Source organism: Anomaloglossus baeobatrachus, chromosome 4 (genome assembly GCF_048569485.1).
Source record: "Anomaloglossus baeobatrachus isolate aAnoBae1 chromosome 4, aAnoBae1.hap1, whole genome shotgun sequence".
Lineage (NCBI taxonomy): Eukaryota > Metazoa > Chordata > Amphibia > Anura > Aromobatidae > Anomaloglossus > Anomaloglossus baeobatrachus.
The window spans coordinates 662,042,657-662,061,792 of record NC_134356.1 but is presented as its reverse complement, the minus strand read 5'-3'; the positions used below and the strand labels follow the sequence as shown (position 1 = coordinate 662,061,792).

Sequence of the window (19,136 nt, the reverse complement as noted above, 5' to 3'; positions counted from 1 at the left end):
GGAGCCGGGTTACTGTAATAAGAGGATACAGGGGTAATAAGAGGATCATGAGCCGGGTTACTGTATTAGGGGTTACAGGGGCAATAAGAGGATCAGGAGCCGGGTTACTGTAATAAGAGGTTACAGGGGTAATAAGAGGATCAGGAGCCGGGTTACTGTAATAAGAGGTTACAGGGGTAATAAGAGGATCAGGAGCCGGGTTACTGTAATAAGAGGTTACAGGGGTAATAAGAGGATCAGGAGCCGGGTTACTGTAATAAGAGGTTACAGGGGTAATAAGAGGATCAGGAGCCGGGTTACTGTAATAAGAGGTTACAGGGGTAATAAGAGGATCAGGAGCCGGGATACTGTAATAAGAGGTTACAGGGTAATAAGAGGATCAGGAGCCGGGTTACTGTAATAAGAGGTTACAGGGGTAATAAGAGGATCAGGAGCCGGGTTACTGTAATAAGAGATTACAGGGGTAATAAGAGGATAAAGGAGCCGGGTTACTGTAATAAGAGGTTACAGGGGTAATAAGAGGGTCAGGAGCCGGGTTACTGTAATAAGAGGTTACAGGGGTAATAAGAGGGTCAGGAGCCAGGATACTGTAATAAGAGGTTACAGGGGTAATAAGAGGATCAGGAGCCGGTTACTGTAATAAGAGGATACAGGGGTAATAAGAGGATCAGGAGCCGGGTTACTGTAATAAGAGGTTACAGGGGTAATAAGAGGATCAGGAGCCGGGTTACTGTAATAAGAGGTTACAGGGGTAATAAGAGGATCAGGAGCCGGGTTACTGTAATAGGAGGTTACAGGGGTAATAAAGGGATCAGGAGCCGGGTTACTGTAATAAGAGATTACAGGGGTAATAAGAGGATAAAGGAGCCGGGTTACTGTAATAAGAGGTTACAGGGGTAATAAGAGGGTCAGGAGCCGGGTTACTGTAATAAGAGGTTACAGGGGTAATAAGAGGGTCAGGAGCCGGGTTACTGTAATAAGAGGTTACAGGGGTAATAAGAGGATCAGGAGCCGGTTACTGTAATAAGAGGATACAGGGGTAATAAGAGGATCAGGAGCCGGGTTACTGTAATAAGAGGTTACAGGGGTAATAAGAGGATCAGGAGCCGGGTTACTGTAATAAGAGGTTACAGGGGTAATAAGAGGATCAGGAGCCGGTTACTGTAATAAGAGGTTACAGGGGTAATAAGAGGATCAGGAGCCGGGTTACTGTAATAAGAGGTTACAGGGGTAATAAGAGGATCAGGAGCCGGGTTACTGTAATAAGAGGATACGGGGGTAATAAGAGGGTCAGGAGCCGGGTTACTGTAATAAGAGGATACAGGGGTAATAAGAGGATCAGGAGCCGGGTTACTGTAATAAGGGGTTACAGGGGTAATAAGAGGGTCAGGAGCCGGGTTACTGTAATAAGAGGATACAGGGGTAATAAGAGGATCAGGAGCCGGGTTACTGTAATAAGAGGTTACAGGGGTAATAAGAGGATCATGAGCCGGGTTACTGTAATAAGAGGATACAGGGGTAATAAGAGGATCAGGAGCCGGGTTACTGTAATAAGAGGTTACAGGGGTAATAAGAGGGTCAGGAGCCGGGTTACTGTAATAAGAGGATACAGGGGTAATAAGAGGATCAGGAGCCGGGTTACTGTAATAAGAGGATACAGGGGTAATAGGAGGATCAGGAGCCGGGTTACTGTAATAAGCGGTTACAGGGGTAATAAGAGGATCAGGAGCCGGGTTACTGTAATAAGAGGTTACAGGGGTAATAAGAGGGTCAGGAGCCGGGTTACTGTAATAAGAGGTTACAGGGGTAATAAGAGGATCAGGAGCCGGGTTACTGTAATAAGAGGTTACAGGGGTAATAAGAGGATCAGGGGCCCGGTTACTGTAATAAGAGGTTACAGGGGTAATAAGAGGGTCAGGAGCCGGGTTACTGTAATAAGAGGTTACAGGGGTAATAAGAGGATCAGGAGCCGGGTTACTGTAATAAGAGGTTACAGGGGTAATAAGAGGATCAGGGGCCGGGTTACTGTAATAAGAGGTTACAGGGTAATAAGAGGATCAGGAGCCGGGTTACTGTAATAAGAGGTTACAGGGGTAATAAGAGGGTCAGGAGCCGGGTTACTGTAATAAGAGGTTACAGGGGTAATAAAAGGATCAGGAGCCGGGTTACTGTAATAAGAGGTTACAGGGGTAATAAGAGGATCAGGAGCCGGGTTACTGTAATAAGAGGTTACAGGGGTAATAAGAGGATCAGGAGCCGGGTTACTGTAATAAGAGGTTACATGGGTAATAAGAGGATCAGGAGCCGGGTTACTGTAATAAGAGGTTACAGGGGTAATAAGAGGATCAGGAGCCGGGTTACTGTAATAAGAGGTTACAGGGGTAATAAGAGGATCAGGAGCCGGGTTACTGTAATAAGAGGTTACATGGGTAATAAGAGGATCAGGAGCCGGGTTACTGTAATAAGAGGTTACAGGGGTAATAAGAGGGTCAGGAGCTGGGTTACTGTAATAAGAGGTTACAGGGGTAATAAGAGGATCAGGAGCTGGGTTACTGTAATAAGAGGTTACAGGGGTGATAAGAGGATCAGGAGCCGGGTTACTGTAATAAGAGGTTACAGGGGTAATAAGAGGGTCAGGAGCTGGGTTACTGTAATAAGAGGTTACAGGGGTAATAAGAGGATCAGGAGCCGGGTTACTGTAATAAGAGGTTACAGGGGTAATAAGAGGATCAGGAGCCGGGTTACTGTAATAAGAGGTTACAGGGGTAATAAGAGGGTCAGGAGCTGGGTTACTGTAATAAGAGGTTACAGGGGTAATAAGAGGATCAGGAGCCGGGTTACTGTAATAAGAGGTTACAGGGTAATAAGAGGATCAGGAGCCGGGTTACTGTAATAAGAGGTTACAGGGGTAATAAGAGGGTCAGGAGCTGGGTTACTGTAATAAGAGGTTACAGGGGTAATAAGAGGATCAGGAGCCGGGATACTGTAATAAGAGGTTACAGGGGTAATAAGAGGATCAGGAGTCGGGTTACTGTAATAAGAGGTTACAGGGGTAATAAGAGGGTCAGGAGCTGGGTTACTGTAATAAGAGGTTACAGGGGTAATAAGAGGATCAGGAGCCGGGTTACTGTAATAAGAGGTTACAGGGTAATAAGAGGGTCAGGAGCCGGGTTACTGTAATAAGCGGTTACAGGGGTAATAAGAGGATCAGGAGCCGGGTTACTGTAATAAGAGGTTACAGGGGTAATAAGAGGGTCAGGAGCTGGGTTACTGTAATAAGAGGTTACAGGGGTAATAAGAGGATCAGGAGCCGGGTTACTGTAATAAGAGGTTACAGGGGTAATAAGAGGATCGGGAGGCGGGTTACTGTAATAAGAGGTTACAGAGGTAATAAGAGGATCAGGAGCCGGGTTACTGTAATAAGAGGTTACAGGGGTAATAAGAGGGTCAGGAGCTGGGTTACTGTAATAAGAGGTTACAGGGGTAATAAGAGGGTCAGGAGCTGGGTTACTGTAATAAGAGGTTACAGGGGTAATAAGAGGATCAGGAGCCGGGTTACTGTAATAAGAGGATACAAGGGTAATAAGAGGGTCAGGAGCCGGGTTACTGTAATAAGAGGATACAGGGGTAATAAGAGGATCAGGAGCCGGGTTACTGTAATAAGAGGTTACAGGGTAATAAGAGGATCAGGAGCCGGGTTACTGTAATAGGAGGTTACAGGGGTAATAAGAGGATCAGGAGCCGGGTTACTGTAATAAGAGGTTACAGGGTAATAAGAGGATCAGGAGCCGGGTTACTGTAATAGGAGGTTACAGGGGTAATAAGAGGATCAGGAGCCGGGTTACTGTAATAAGAGGTTACAGGGGTAATAAGAGGATCAGGAGCCGGGTTACTGTAATAAGAGGTTACAGGGGTAATAAGAGGATCAGGAGCCGGTTACTGTAATAAGGGGTTACAGGGGTAATAAGAGGATCAGGAGCCGGGTTACTGTAATAAGAGGATCAGGAGCCGGGTTACTGTATTAGGGGTTACAGGGGTAATAAGAGGATCAGGAGCCGGTTACTGTAATAAGAGGATACAGGGGTAAGGTGCGGAGGGTTCGGTGATTACAGGGAGGGATGGCGCGGAGTTACTATTAGAGGATGGATGTAGCAGATGACAGATTCTCGCAGATCTTTTCCCCTCAGCTCAGTAAAATAAATAGCGATGTATATAATATGGGGAATTCCAGACATTTACTCTCCTTATAAGTCCAGACTTTTATATACAGTCAGATATGTGTTTGAAGTCTGGATGGGAGTGATAATGGATCTGTGTGTGGAGGTGGGAGGTAGACCGTGTCCTGGGCTGCGGAGCTTACACTCTAATCATTCGTCCTCTGTCCCCCTCCGCTGCATTGTGAGCTCTCATTAGCTGTAGCTTAGCTCTATAACTTCTCATATTTATGATTTCTCGCTCGGTCTTATCCTCCTGCCTCTGTTTAACCCCTTAGTTCCCTCCCTATCTCCATTTTTCAGCCCCCGTCTGCCTCCCTCCCCTCCCCCACCCTCCTTCCCTCTGTCTCTGCCATCATCAGTCCAAAAAATTCCAAAGTTGGAAAATCTGACACAGTCCTGATATATCTCACTGTATAAATATATATAGATTTCATTTTTTTTTTTTTTAATACCAACATGTTGACATCACAGGGAATACCGCTCTGCTATTGGCCACTCGCTGAGCCAATCCCCGGCCCCTCCGCAGACACACGGATCCCGAATAATGGGACATTTAAAAAGTTGAAGGGAAGATTTTAAGAGCATCTTCTGAAGGAGCCAGGCTAAAGGATAAGATCAACATGGCTGCTGCGCACTTCGTCAGGGGCCCGGCCTATGGACTCAGTGCAGAGGTTAAGAACAAGGTGAGGAGCTTGTCCCAAGAGCTTGCAATCTAATCACAATGTGTGGGACGTATGGAAACCTGTGACCACTAGAGCTGACACAAGTAACACTGTGATATCCTATAATGCTGTGGGCTATTGGTGATACGGCTATGACTGGTCTGGGGAGCTGACACTCTATTCTGCTGTGTGGTGTATATTTTGGCTGTGATTCCAGGAGCTGACACTCTAATGCTGTGTGCACATGATGGCTTTAGGAGGCAGATTCCACCTGAAAGAATGAACATATCTACAGCAATGGCAGAGTGATTGAAGTGTCTATGTTCTGTATTTTGAGCCTTTTTTATCCTCTTAGGCTTCAAAAGTCATAAAGGGGCTAGAAAAAGTGACCGGACTAGTCTCAGGCACCGCATGTGCACATGGCCATACAGCTCTGCCAGTATTGTCTATTCATTATCCTGTACCCCCAGTGTCAGTGTCATTATCCTGTACCCCCAGTGTCAGTGTCATTATCCTGTACCCCCAGTGCCAGTGTCATTATCCTGTACCCCCAGTGTCAGTGTCATTATCCTGTACCCCCAGTGCCAGTGTCATTATCCTGTGCCCCCAGTGCCAGTGTCATTATCCTGTACCCCCAGTGTCAGTGTCATTATCCTGTACCCCCAGTGCCAGTGTCATTATCCTGTACCCCCAGTGCCAGTGTCATTATCCTGTACCCCCAGTGCCAGTGTCATTATCCTGTACCCCCAGTGTCAGTGTCATTATCCTGTATCCCCAGTGTCAGTGTCATTATCCTGTACCCCCAGTGCCAGTGTCATTATCCTGTGCCCCCAGTGTCAGTGTCATTATCCTGTACCCCCAGTGTCAGTGTCATTATCCTGTGCCCCCAGTGTCAGTGTCATTATCCTGTACCCCCAGTGTCAGTGTCATTATCCTGTGCCCCCAGTGCCAGTGTCATTATCCTGTACCCCCAGTGCCAGTGTCATTATCCTGTGCCCCCAGTGCCAGTGTCATTATCCTGTACCCCCAGTGCCAGTGTCATTATCCTGTACCCCCAGTGTCAGTGTCATTATCCTGTACCCCCAGTGTCAGTGTCATCATCCTGTACCCCCAATGTCAGTGTCATTATCCTGTACCCCCAGTGTCAGTGTCATTATCCTGTATCCCCAGTGTCAGTGTCATTATCCTGTACCCCCAGTGCCAGTGTCATTATCCTGTGCCCCCAGTGTCAGTGTCATTATCCTGTACCCCCAGTGTCAGTGTCATTATCCTGTGCCCCCAGTGTCAGTGTCATTATCCTGTACCCCCAGTGTCAGTGTCATTATCCTGTGCCCCCAGTGTCAGTGTCATCATCCTGTACCCCCAGTGTCAGTGTCATCATCCTGTACCCCCAGTGTCAGTGTTATCATCCTGTACCCCCAGTGTCAGTGTCATTATCCTGTACCCCCAGTGCCAGTGTCATTATCCTGTACCCCCAGTGTCAGTGTAATTATCCTGTGCCCCCAGTGTCAGTGTTGTCATCCTGTACCCCCAGTGTCAGTGTCATTATCCTGTACCCCCAGTGTCAGTGTCATCATCCTGTACCCCCAGTGTCAGTGTCATTTTCCTGTGCCCCCAGTGTCAGTGTTGTCATCCTGTGCCCCCAGTGTCAGTGTCATTATCCTGTACCCCCAGTGTCAGTGTCATTATCCTGTACCCCCAGTGTCAGTGTCATTATCCTGTACCCCCAGTGTCATTATCCTTTACCCCCAGTGTCAGTGTCATTATCCTGTACCCCCAGTGTCATTATCCTTTACCCCCAGTGCCAGTGTCATTATCCTTTACCCCCAGTGTCAGTGTCATTATCCTTTACCCCGAGTGTCAGTGTCATTATTCTGTGCCCCCAGTGTCAGTGTCATTATCCTGTGCCCCCAGTGTCAGTGTCATTATCCTGTACCCCCAGTGTCAGTGTCATTATCCTGTACCCCCAGTGTCATTATCCTTTACCCCCAGTGTCAGTGTCATTATCCTGTACCCCCAGTGTCAGTGTCATTATCCTGTACCCCCAGTGTCATTATCCTTTACCCCCAGTGTTAGTGTCATTATCCTGTACCCCCAGTGTCAGTGTCATTATCCTGTACCCCCAGTGTCATTATCCTTTACCCCCAGTGCCAGTGTCATTATCCTTTACCCCCAGTGTCAGTGTCATTATCCTGTACCCCCAGTGTCAGTGTAATTATCCTGTACCCCCAGTGTCAGTGTCATTATCCTGTACCCCCAGTGTCAGTGTAATTATCCTGTGCCGCCAGTGTCAGTGTCATTATCCTTTACCCCGAGTGTCAGTGTCATTATCCTGTACCCCCAGTGTCAGTGTCATTATCCTGTACCCCCAGTGTCAGTGTCATTATCCTTTACCCCGAGTGTCAGTGTCATTATCCTGTACTCCCAGTGTCAGTGTCATTATCCTGTACCCCTAGTGTCATTATCCTGTACCCCTAGTGTCATTATCCTGTACCCCCAGTGTCAGTGTCATTATCCTGTGCCCCCAGTGTCATTATCCTGTACCCCCAGTGTCATTATCCTGTACCCCTAGTGTCAGTATCTTTTTACCCCGAGTGTCAGTGTCATTATCCTGTGCCCCCAGTGTCATTATCCTGTTCCCCCAGTGTCATTATCCTGTACCCCCAGTGTCATTATCCTGTACCCCTAGTGTCAGTATCTTTTTACCCCGAGTGTCAGTGTCATTATCCTGTACCCCCAGTGCCAGTGTCATTATCCTGTACCCCCAGTGTCAGTGTCATTATCCTGTTCCCCCAGTGTCATTATCCTGTACCCCCAGTGTCATTATCCTGTACCCCCAGTGTCATTATCCTGTACCCCAGTGTCATTATCCTGTACCCCAGTGTCATTATCCTGTACCCCCAGTGTCATTATCCTGTACCCCCAGTGTCAGTGTCATTATCCTGTACCCCCAGTGTCATTATCCTGTACCCCCAGTGTCATTATCCTGTACCCCCAGTGCCAGTGTCATTATCCTGTACTCCCAGTGCCAGTGTCATTATCCTGTACTCCCAGTGCCAGTGTCATTATCCTGTACCCCCAGTGTCAGTGTCATTATCCTGTACCCCCAGTGCCAGTGTCATTATCCTGTACTCCCAGTGCCAGTGTCATTATCCTGTACTCCCAGTGCCAGTGTCATTATCCTGTACCCCCAGTGTCAGTGTCATTATCCTGTACCCCCCGTGTCATTATCCTGTACCCCAGTGTCATTATCCTGTACCCCAGTGTCATTATCCTGTACCCCAGTGTCATTATCCTGTACCCCCAGTGTCAGTGTCATTATCCTGTACCCCCAGTGTCAGTGTCATTATCCTGTACCCCCAGTGTCAGTGTCATTATCCTGTACCCCCAGTGTCAGTGTCATTATCCTGTACCGCGAGTGTGAATGTTATTATCCTTTATTCTACATCTCAAGGTCTAGTTTTCCCTAGAGATGTACAGGAGTAATGTTTTGTCTGTGGAGCTTGCACTCTTCTGCCCTCTGGCACATCTGCTGGATTCCTGTGATTTTATGAGCGGTGTCACCATAGAGGAATACGATTGTTGACAGATTGCTGATTCTCACTTGAAAGTTCTGCTGATGCTGCTGATGTTTCCATCACCTCGAGAGCAGCTGCTCCTCCGCTCTGCACCGGGCTCGGGGTCATCCATGTATGATGCCCAGTAGATAGACATCCGGCTCTCTGACAACTCTCCCGGAGCCAGATCATGCTCTAATCATGGTCTTCGGTCCATTATCGGAAAAGACTTAGTAAGACATACATTATTCGTATACACTTAGGTGGGATGAGATATTCTTATGGACTGTTGGGTCAGATATGTAGAACCCCCAAAGTAAATAAGTAGGTGTTACTATACATGCTGTGACTTCTATAGACTTATGAGGACAGTAATGAAAGATTTTACAAATGTATCTCCTCTTCCAGCTGAATGGTAATTTAAGGCAAGCGTAGGGCTAAGGAATATAAAAAACTTAAAGGATATGGGTGTCTTCAGTCTATTTTTTTCTATATGCATGCATTTTTGTCTAAAAAATATTTTTCCAATTTGGTTTCATTAAACATTTTGTACCATTTGCCTCCTATAGTCTCTTCTCTGCATAATGAGTGAACTGAGAATCTGTTAGTGAGCTCATTTTAACAGGAGAGCCGGTAACTCCTTGTTGTCTGTCTTTTTCTGAGTTCCTCTCACCTGCTTTTTGACCACAAAAAGTTCAGCTCATTTTCATGTGGTCTGTGATCATAATTCAACACAGAAGAGCTTAAAAAAAAAAAAAAAGGGGGGGGGAGGAATTAGCAGCTCTGCTATCAGAATAAGCTCATCTTTTGCAGACAGAAATATATAGCATATATAGGTTTCACAGGGCAAAATGTGCCAAATTTCTAAAGAAACTCAATTAGAAAAAATAATTTTTAGACAAAAAATAAAATGAATTTAAAGGGGTTGACTAAAATAAGTTGCAACCCAGTCACAAGACAGAGATTTTAGAAGGCAAAATGTGCAAAATTTGTAAAAAAAAAAGACCAATTGGACAATTGGAAAAAAATAATTTTTAGGCCAAAAATTACATAAATTTAAATGGGGTTGACCGGTTATTAAAATAAGTTGTAACCTATTCACAAAATAGAGGTTTTAGAAGGCAAAATGTGCAAAATATTAAAAGAAAACCAATTGGAAAAAAAAAATCATTTTTAGACAAAAAAATACATATATTTAAAGGGATTGACCGGTTAAAATAAATTGTAACCTATTCCAAAGATAGAGGTTTTAGAAGGCAAAAAGTGCCAAAAATTTAAAGAAAAACAATAGTAAAAAAATAATTTTCAGGCCAAAAATTACATAAATTTAAAATTCCAAAGATAGAGGTTTTAGAAGGCAAAATGTGCCGAAATTTTAAAGAAAAACAATAGTAAAAAAATAATTTTTAGGCCAAAAATTACATAAATTTAAAATGGGGTTGACTGGTTTTAATAAATTGTAATCTATTCCAAAGATAGAGGTTTTAGAAGGCAAAATGTGTAGAAATTTTAAAGAAAAACATTTGGAAAAAAAATAATTTTTAGGCAAAAAATTACATGTATTTAAAGGGGTTGACTGGTTAAAATAAATTGTAACCAATTCACAAAATAAAGGATTTAGAAGGAAACATTTTTAAAGAAATCCAATTGGAAAAAACACAACTTTTAGACAAAAAAATTACATATATTTCAAGGGATTGACCGGTTAAAATAAATTGTAACCTATTCCAAAGATAAAGGTTTTAGAAGGCAAAATGTGTAGAAATTTTAAAGAAACTCAATAGTAAAAAGATAATTTTTAGACAAACAATTACTTCTATTTAAAGGGGTTGTGACCAGTTAAAATAAGTTGTAACCTATTTACAAAATAAAGATTTTAGAAAGCAAAACTTTTAAAGAAATCCAATTGGAAAAAAAATAATTTTTAGACAAAAAATTACATGTATTTAAAGGGGTTGAACGGTCTATTCATAAGATAGAGGTTTTAGAAGGTAAAATGTGCAAAATTTTTAAAGAAACTCAATAGTAAAAAAAATAATTTTTAGGCAAAAAATTCCATGTATTTAAAGGGGCTGACCGCTTAAAAAAAGTTGTAACCTATTCACAAGATAGGTAATGACTTGTTGATCGGTGGGTGTCTGACCGCTGAGGTCTGCACTGATTGGCAGAACAGAGAACTTTTATCCCTTTAAGAATGAAGCTGCAGTGAGCATGTGCGACCTGTGCTCTATTCATTTCCTATGGTGCTGCCGAGCCCTGCACTCACCTTTTAGCCCCACAGAGAATAAATGGAGCAGCGGTCAGGCACCCGAACTGCCTTGTAATGAGGATAACAGTTCCCTGATCTGTCCATTGGGACAGATCCCAGATATGGGACCCTACCAATCAAGAAGATCTCGTCGACCCTTGTTTTAACTGGACATCTACTTTAAGCTTTAAAAACATGTCCCGGAAAGCGTCCATATTTTTTAACAGGAATGACTGGTCTGTTCCCGGTGACCTTTTTGAGTCACAAATTCATCATTGCAGTACCACCAGTCACCTTTGCCGGTGGCACACCTTTTCTCATAGATAACAATGCAATAGCGCCCCTTCACTTTGACTGTCCAGATTCAATTTTGCAAAAATGAAAGATTGTGAGTGACAATCGATTGATGTAGACTCATGACTTGGAGGTGGTCATTGTTGTCAGAGCTAATTTAAGCAATGATAGCACTGGGAATTTAGGGAATTACGGGTAGCAGCAGGTGTCCGGATTTAGCCGATAATGCAGACGGGATTCAGTCAGTGACAAAGCATTTAGGTAGGATAAGCAGGTTGAGCTGGGGCCAAGGATAGCCACATGCAATGAAACTATACTCCCTGAACCCTCTAGAAATCAACCTCTAGGTCTGTAGCCATCCATGCCATTCATCTACAACTGGTAGCCTAACCTCTATTCCTTCAAAACCCCCTCAGACACATGCACACTCGGTTTAGCCAAGCATGCATGTGTCCTGAATGGGTAGAAGAAGATAAGTCGCTGCCTTATCTTTCTTGAAAACAAGGATCTTCTCTGACATAAGTTGAAAGAACATTGGCCGAACTTCAAATACACAATAGATGGTTGGCCGGTTCAGCTAAAATCAGTGGGTTCCTCCAATGTCAACGGCCACCTTAAAGGTCTAACAATCCCAAAGGGCTTCACTTTTCTTCTACAGGGGCAGGAGAGAGCTTGAGTTCAAGCATCTCTAGGTGATTTTGTGACATGATATCTTCATAGCTGTTAATGATGGATGTTGTCTAAATCTTGGACCAAGATATGAGAGGAAGAAATCAACAGGAACGTTTCTGGCTGATTGGTGGGCATGATCTACCTGTGAATTATCTGGAAGACTAATTCCAAGAACAGTTTTCTCTGATGGTCCTAAGGTGAAACAGTCCAAGAGTGCCCTTTCCTTTGCATTATATCCCATGTAGACCATCTGCATGGCAGGTTGTCTCATTTGGTCCTACAGGTGGTTGTCCAATTTCAAGGACCACATCTTAGATTACCTCTTACCAAAAGCTGCACATACTGGTAAAAACGAGCAAAGTCCATTGTCTCCTACTCCCTGGAGAACCTGAACTGTGGTCCTTCAGACCAGTAATTTGACTCTTGCTAATGGGGTTTTGGTGGGGCCTGAGTGACTGATTCCTGCCACCTCGTACCCAATAACTAAATTTTCCTTAGAAGGTATCTGAAAAGGCCTTGTGTAGAGCACACCTCCCATCAAATTCATGGGATGACTGATCGAATTTCATTCCAGGCTCGCATTACTACTATCCAACTAACATGCTCCTCTAATCATTAGCGAATGGCGTAGGTGGGTGGATTGTGTCACCCTGATTTCCGTAATGGGTGTATGTGGTTTGGCTGCTGGATTACTGCAGTTTATGAATGACATCTGTCATGTATAGCTGGCATACATAAAAGGATTTCATGGAGACTTGACAATGGTTCACTATTGTACGGTGAAGACCAAAAATAAGTTCTTCAGAAAACCCTGGTCTATTGTCAATGATGTGAAAGACTAACAGGGGCCCAATAGCTAGTTAAGCCATCATCTCTTTCTCCTCAGTTACCTCTTAACACCAACTTGGTTCAGCCAAGCGTTCATGTGTTCTGTATAGGGAGAGGGGAGTTAGATCGTGCTTCACCGCCTCTGATAAATGCCTGAAGATCCTCTATCATCTTCAACTGGACTCTAGCCTTAGATAGAAGTTGGCTATAGACATTAGATGTATGATTTTTCAATAATTAATTTGGGCTTTATTGCATGAAATAAGTATTTGATTCAATAGAAAAACAAAACATAATATTTGGTAGAAACCTTTGTTTGCCGTTACAGAGGTCGGATGTTTCCGGTAGATCTTGGCCAGGTTTGCACACACTGCAGCAGGGATTTTGGCGACTTCTCCATACAGATCTTCTCCAGATCTATCAGGTCATTCCTCTATACAGATCTTCTCCAGGATCTTTCAGGTCACTCCTCCATACAGATCTTCTCCAGATCTTTCAGGTCATTCCTCCATACAGATTTTCTCCAGATCTTCCAAGTTTCGGGGCTGTCACTGAGTAACATTGAGTTTCAGCTCCTCCGAAGATTTTCTATTGGGTTCAGGTCTGGAGACTTATAGCAGGATAAGGCACAGCCACAGTGTAAGAGATGTTGAGGTGCACTTGTATGTTTCCACACCATATGTCCAGAGAATTAGAAACAAGGCACTCTCAAATGGTGATACAGACAAAGAATTTATTCCATAAGTCTTAAAGCAACATGTGACGTTTTGGCCAGGTGGCCTTCAACAGACAACTTGTTATTAAGACTGTCAGGGTAGTGGTAAAGGCAGTGATATCCACCACCATGTATGCAGCATAGTGGTGGATACCACTGCCTTTACCACTACCCTGACAGTCTTAATAACAAGTTGTCTGATGAAGGCCACCTGGCCGAAACGTCACATGTTGCTTTAAGACTTATGGAATAAATTCTTCATTTGTATCACCATTTGAGAGTGCCTTGTTTCTAATTCTCAGGTCTGGAGACTGGCTAGGCCACTCTGGGATCTTGAAATGCTTCTTATGAAGCTGCTCCTTAGTTGTCCTGACTGTGTGTTTCTAGTCATTGTCATGCTGGAAGAGCCATCCATGAGTCATCTTTAATGCTTTTACTGAGGGAAGGAGGATGTTGGCCAAAATCTCGTGATACATGACCCCATCCATCTTCCCTTCAATATGGTGCAGTCATCCTGTCCCCTTTGCAGAAAAGCTCCTCCAAAGTGTGATGTTTCCACCCCAATGCTTAACGGTTCTTGAGGTTGTACTCATCCTTCTTCTTCCTACAAACACGACGAGTGGAGTTGATATAAAAAAAATGTTGGTCTCATCTGACCACATGATCTTCACCCATTGTTCCTGTGAATCATCCAGATGGTCATTGGTGAACTTCAAATGGGCTTGGACATGTGCTGGTGTGAGTGGGGGGCCTTGCATGCCCTGCAGGATTTTAATCCATGACGGCGTAGTGTGTTGCTAACGGTAATCTTTGAGACTGTGGTCCCAGCTCTCTTCAGGTCATTGACTGGGTCCAGGTTGTCCTGGGCTGATTCCTGACCTTTCTCAGAATCATCCTTACCCCACAAGGCAAGATCTTACATGAGCCCAAGACAGAGTAAGAGTGACAGTCATCTTGTATCTCTTCCATTTTCTAATAATTGTGCCAACAGTTGTTGCCTTCTCACCAAGCTGCTTGCCTATTGTCCTGTAGCCCATCCCAGCTTGTGCAGGTCTACAATTTTGTCCCTGGTGTCCTTAGACAGCTCTTTGGTCTTGACCGCGGTGGAGAGGTTGGAGTGTGATTGATTGTATGGACAGGTCTCTTTTATGCAATAAGTTCAAACAGGTGCAATTAATACAGGTAATAAGTGCAAAGTAGAAAAAAAAAGTCTGTGAGAGCCAGAATTCTTGCTGGTTGGTCGGTGATCAAATACTTTTTTCATGCAACAAAATGCAAAATACTTATTTAAAAATCATGCAATGGGATTTTCGGATTTTTTTGGGATTCTGTCTGTCACGGTTGTAGTTACCTATGATAAAAATTACAGACCTCTCCATTCTTTGTAGGTGCGAAAGATTGCAAAATCGGCAGAGGGTCAAATACTTATTTTCACTGTATATGTACAGCTGGTATAACCTGGGCATCTCCTGTATATAATTATATATGTACAGCTGCTATAACCTGGACATCTCCTGTATATAATTATATATGTACAGCTGATATAACCTGGACATCTCCTGTATATAATTATATATGTACAGCTGGTATAACCTGGGCATCTCCTGTATATAATTATATATGTACAGCTGCTATAACCTGGACATCTCCTGTATATAATTATATATGTACAGCTGCTATAACCTGGACATCTCCTGTATATAATTATATATGTACAGCTGGTATAACCTTGGCATCTCGCTGTACATATATAATTATACACAGGAGATGCCCAGGTTATACCAGCTGTACATATATAATTATATACAGGAGATGCCGAGGTTATACCAGCTGTACATACAGTGCCTACAAGTAGTATTCAACCCCCTGCAGATTTAGCAGGTTTACACATTCGGAATTACCTTGGCATTGTGACATTTGGACTGTAGATCAGCCTGGAAGTGTGAAATGTAGCAAAAAAGAATGTTATTTCTTTTTTTATTTTTTTAAATTGTGAAAAGTTTATTCAGAGGGTCATTTATTATTCAACCCCTCAAACCACCAGAATTCTGTTTGGTTCCCCTAAAGTATTAAGAAGTATTTCAGGCACAAAGAACAATGAGCTTCACATGTTTGGATTAATTATCTCTTTTTCCAGCCTTTTCTGACTAATTAAGACCCTCCCCAAACTTGTGAACAGCACTCATACTTGGTCAACATGGGAAAGACAAAGGAGCATTCCAAGGCCATCAGAGACAAGATCGTGGAGGGTCACAAGGCTGGCAAGGGGTACAAAACCCTTTCCAAGGAGTTGGGCCTACCTGTCTCTACTGTTGGGAGCATCATCCGGAAGTGGAAGGCTTATGGAACTACTGTTAGCCTTCCACGGCCTGGACAGCCTTTGAAAGTTTCCACCCGTGCCGAGGCCAGGCTTGTCCGAAGAGTCAAGGCTAACCCAAGGACAACAAGGAAGGAGCTCCGGGAAGATCTCATGGCAGTGGGGACATTGGTTTCAGTCAATACCATAAGTAACGTACTCCATCGCAATGGTCTCCGTTCCAGACGAGCCCGTAAGGTACCTTTACTTTCAAAGCGTCATGTCAAGGCTCGTCTACAGTTTGCTCATGATCACTTGGAGGACTCTGAGACAGACTGGTTCAAGGTTCTCTGGTCTGATGAGATCAAGATCGAGATCTTTGGTGCCAACCACACACGTGACGTTTGGAAACTGGATGGCACTGCATACGACCCCAAGAATACCATCCCTACAGTCAAGCATGGTGGTGGCAGCATCATGCTGTGGGGCTGTTTCTCAGCCAAGGGGCCTGGCCATCTGGTCCGCATCCATGGGAAGATGGATAGCACGGCCTACCTGGAGATTTTGGCCAAGAACCTCCGCTCCTCCATCAAGGATTTTAAGATGGGTCGTCATTTCATCTTCCAACAAGACAACGACCCAAAGCACACAGCCAAGAAAACCAAGGCCTGGTTCAAGAGGGAAAAATCAAGGTGTTTCAGTGGCCTAGTCAGTCTCCTGACCTTAACCCAATTGAAAACTTGTGGAAGGCGTTCAAGATTAAAGTCCACATGAGACACCCAAAAAACCTAGATAACTTGGAGAAGATCTGCATGGAGGAGTGGGCCAAGATAACTCCAGAGACCTGTGCTGACCTGATCAGGTCTTATCTAAGACGATTATTAGCTGTAATTGCAAACAAGGGTTATTCCACAAAATATTAAACCTATGGGTTGAATAATAATTGACCCACACTTTTATGTTGAAAATTTATGAAAATTTAACTGAGCAACATAACTTGTTGGTTTGTAAGATTTATGCATCTGTTAATATATCCTGCTCTTGTTTGAAGTTTGCAGGCTCTAACTTATTTGCATCTTATCAAACCTGCTAAATCTGCAGGGGGTTGAATACTACTTGTAGGCACTGTATATATGTATATATATATATATATATATATATATATATATATATATACAGCCGGTATAACCTGGACATCTCCTGTATATAATTATATATGTTCGGCTGGTATAACCTGGGCATCTCCTGTGTATAATTATATATGTACAGCTGGTATAACCTGGGCATATCCTGTATATAATCATATATGTATAGCTGGTATAACCTGGGTATCTCATGTATATAATTATATATGTACAGCTGGTATAACCTGGGCATCTCCTGTATATAGTCATATATGTATAGCTCGTATAACCTGGGCATCTCCTGTATATAATTATATATGTACAGCTGGTATAACCTGGGCATCTTCTGTGTATAATTATATATGTAAGGCTGGTATAACCTGGGCATCTTCTGTATATAATTATATATGTACAGCTGGTATAACCTGAGCATCTTCTGTGTATAATTATATATGTAAGGCTGGTATAACCTGGGCATCTTCTGTATATAATTATATATGTACAGCTGGTATAACCTGGTCATCTACTGTACATAATTATATATGTACAGCTGGTATAACCTGGGCATCGCCTGTATATAATTATATATGTACAGCTGGTATAACCTGAGCATCTTCTGTGTATAATTATATATGTACAGCTGGTATAACCTGGGCATCTTCTGTATATAATTATATATGTACAGCTGGTATAACCTGGGCATCTCCTGTATATAATTATATATGTACAGCTGGTATAACCTGGGCATCTCCTGTATATAATTATATATGTACAGCTGATATAACCTGGGCATCTCCTGTATATAATTATATATGTACAGCTGATATAACCTGGGTATCTCCTGTATATAATTATATATGTACAGCTGGTATAACCTGGGCATCTTCTCTATAATTATATATTTACAGCTGGTATAACCTGAGCATCTCCTGTATATAATTATATATGTAGAGCTGCTATAACCTGGGCATCTCCTGTATATAATTATATATGTACAGCCGGTATAACCTGGGCATCTCCTGTATATAATTATATATGTACAGCTGGTATAACCTGGGCATCGCCTGTATATAATTATATATGTACAGCTGCTATAACCTGGGCATCTCCTGTATATAATTATATATGTACAGCTGCTATAACCTGGGCATCGCCTGTATATAATTATATATGTACAGCTGCTATAACCTGGGCATCTCCTGTATATAATTATATATGTACAGCTGCTATAACCTGGGCATCTCCTGTATATAATTATATATGTACAGCTGGTATAACCTGGGCATCTCCTGTATATAATTATATATGTACAGCTGGTATAACCTGGGCATCGCCTGTATATAATTATATATGTATGGCTGGTATAACCTGGGTATCTTCGGTATGTAATGATACATACAGGGCATTGACAATGTGTATCTGGCATACAAAAGACTTTAATACACGTAAGTTCAGTAGACATAAATGTTAGGGATCACTAACAAAACAAAGTGAGCAGAGGCGGGAGGATTTTACAGACCTGTCTAGCGCATCACATAAAAGTCACATTTTATAGGGAATTATTACTAACGTGCCAAAATTATTTGTTATGTGTAGATGACGCTTGTTCTCAGGTTGTGTGCGGTATCTGATGGCCTAATGTACGAGGGAGATAATGACTTACATTATGCAATATAGTTATATCTTGGAGTCTCCCCCTTCCCAACACAGAAAGACACAGACAAGAGGGAGGAACTATATCACAGGAGTATGCTCCACCCACTTATGGGCTAAACAGACATAAGGGAGGAGCTAGGACATGGAGTCAGCTCCTCCCACTACAAGGTGACACAGTCAGGAGGGCGGAGCTATGTGACATGGAGTCTGCTCCCTCCACCACAGGCTAACAGGAGGGTGGAGCTATGTGACCTGGAGTCAGCTCCTCCCATCATAGGGTGACACAGTCAGTAGGAAGGAGCTATGTGGTATGGAGTTAGCTCCTCCCATCATCGGGTGACACAGTCAGTAGGAAGGAGCTATGTGATATGTAGTCAGCTGATTCCATCATAGCATGACACAGTGAGGGGAAGGAGCTATGTGATATGGGGTCTTCTCCCAATTATAGAGTCACACAGTCAGGAGGGAGGAGCTATGTGACATGAAGTCTGCCCCTCCCACAGCAGGGTGACAGGAGGGAAGAGCTATGTGACATGGAGTATGCCCCTCCCACAGCAGGGTGACAGGAGGGAGGAGCTATGTGACATGGAGTATGCCCCTCCCACAGCAGGGTGACAGGAGGGAGGAGCTATGTGACAAGGAGTGTGCCCCTCCCACCACAGGGTGACAGTCAGGAGGGAGGAGCTATGTGACCTTGAGTGTGCTCCCCCTATCACAGGGTGACAGTCAGGAGGGAGGAGCTATGTGACCTGGAGTGTGTTCCTCCCACCACAGGGTGACAGTCAGGAGGGAGGAGCTATGTGACATGGAGTGTGCTCCTCCCACCGCAGGGTGACAGTCAGGAGGGAGGAGCTAGGTGACATGGAG

General features: G+C 43.6%; 1 protein-coding gene across 1 annotated transcript in view; it reads left to right on the top strand.

The window, feature by feature from the left end:
- The first annotated feature begins 4,776 nt into the window (after positions 1-4,776).
- CNN1 (calponin 1) overlaps positions 4,777-19,136 on the top strand; it is a 77,863-nt gene continuing 63,503 nt past the window's right edge. Inside the window, exon 1 of the mRNA XM_075346559.1 lies at positions 4,777-4,900. Coding sequence (XP_075202674.1) covers positions 4,838-4,900 — 63 coding nt within the window. The 5' untranslated portion in view covers positions 4,777-4,837. The remainder of the gene's footprint in view (positions 4,901-19,136) is intronic.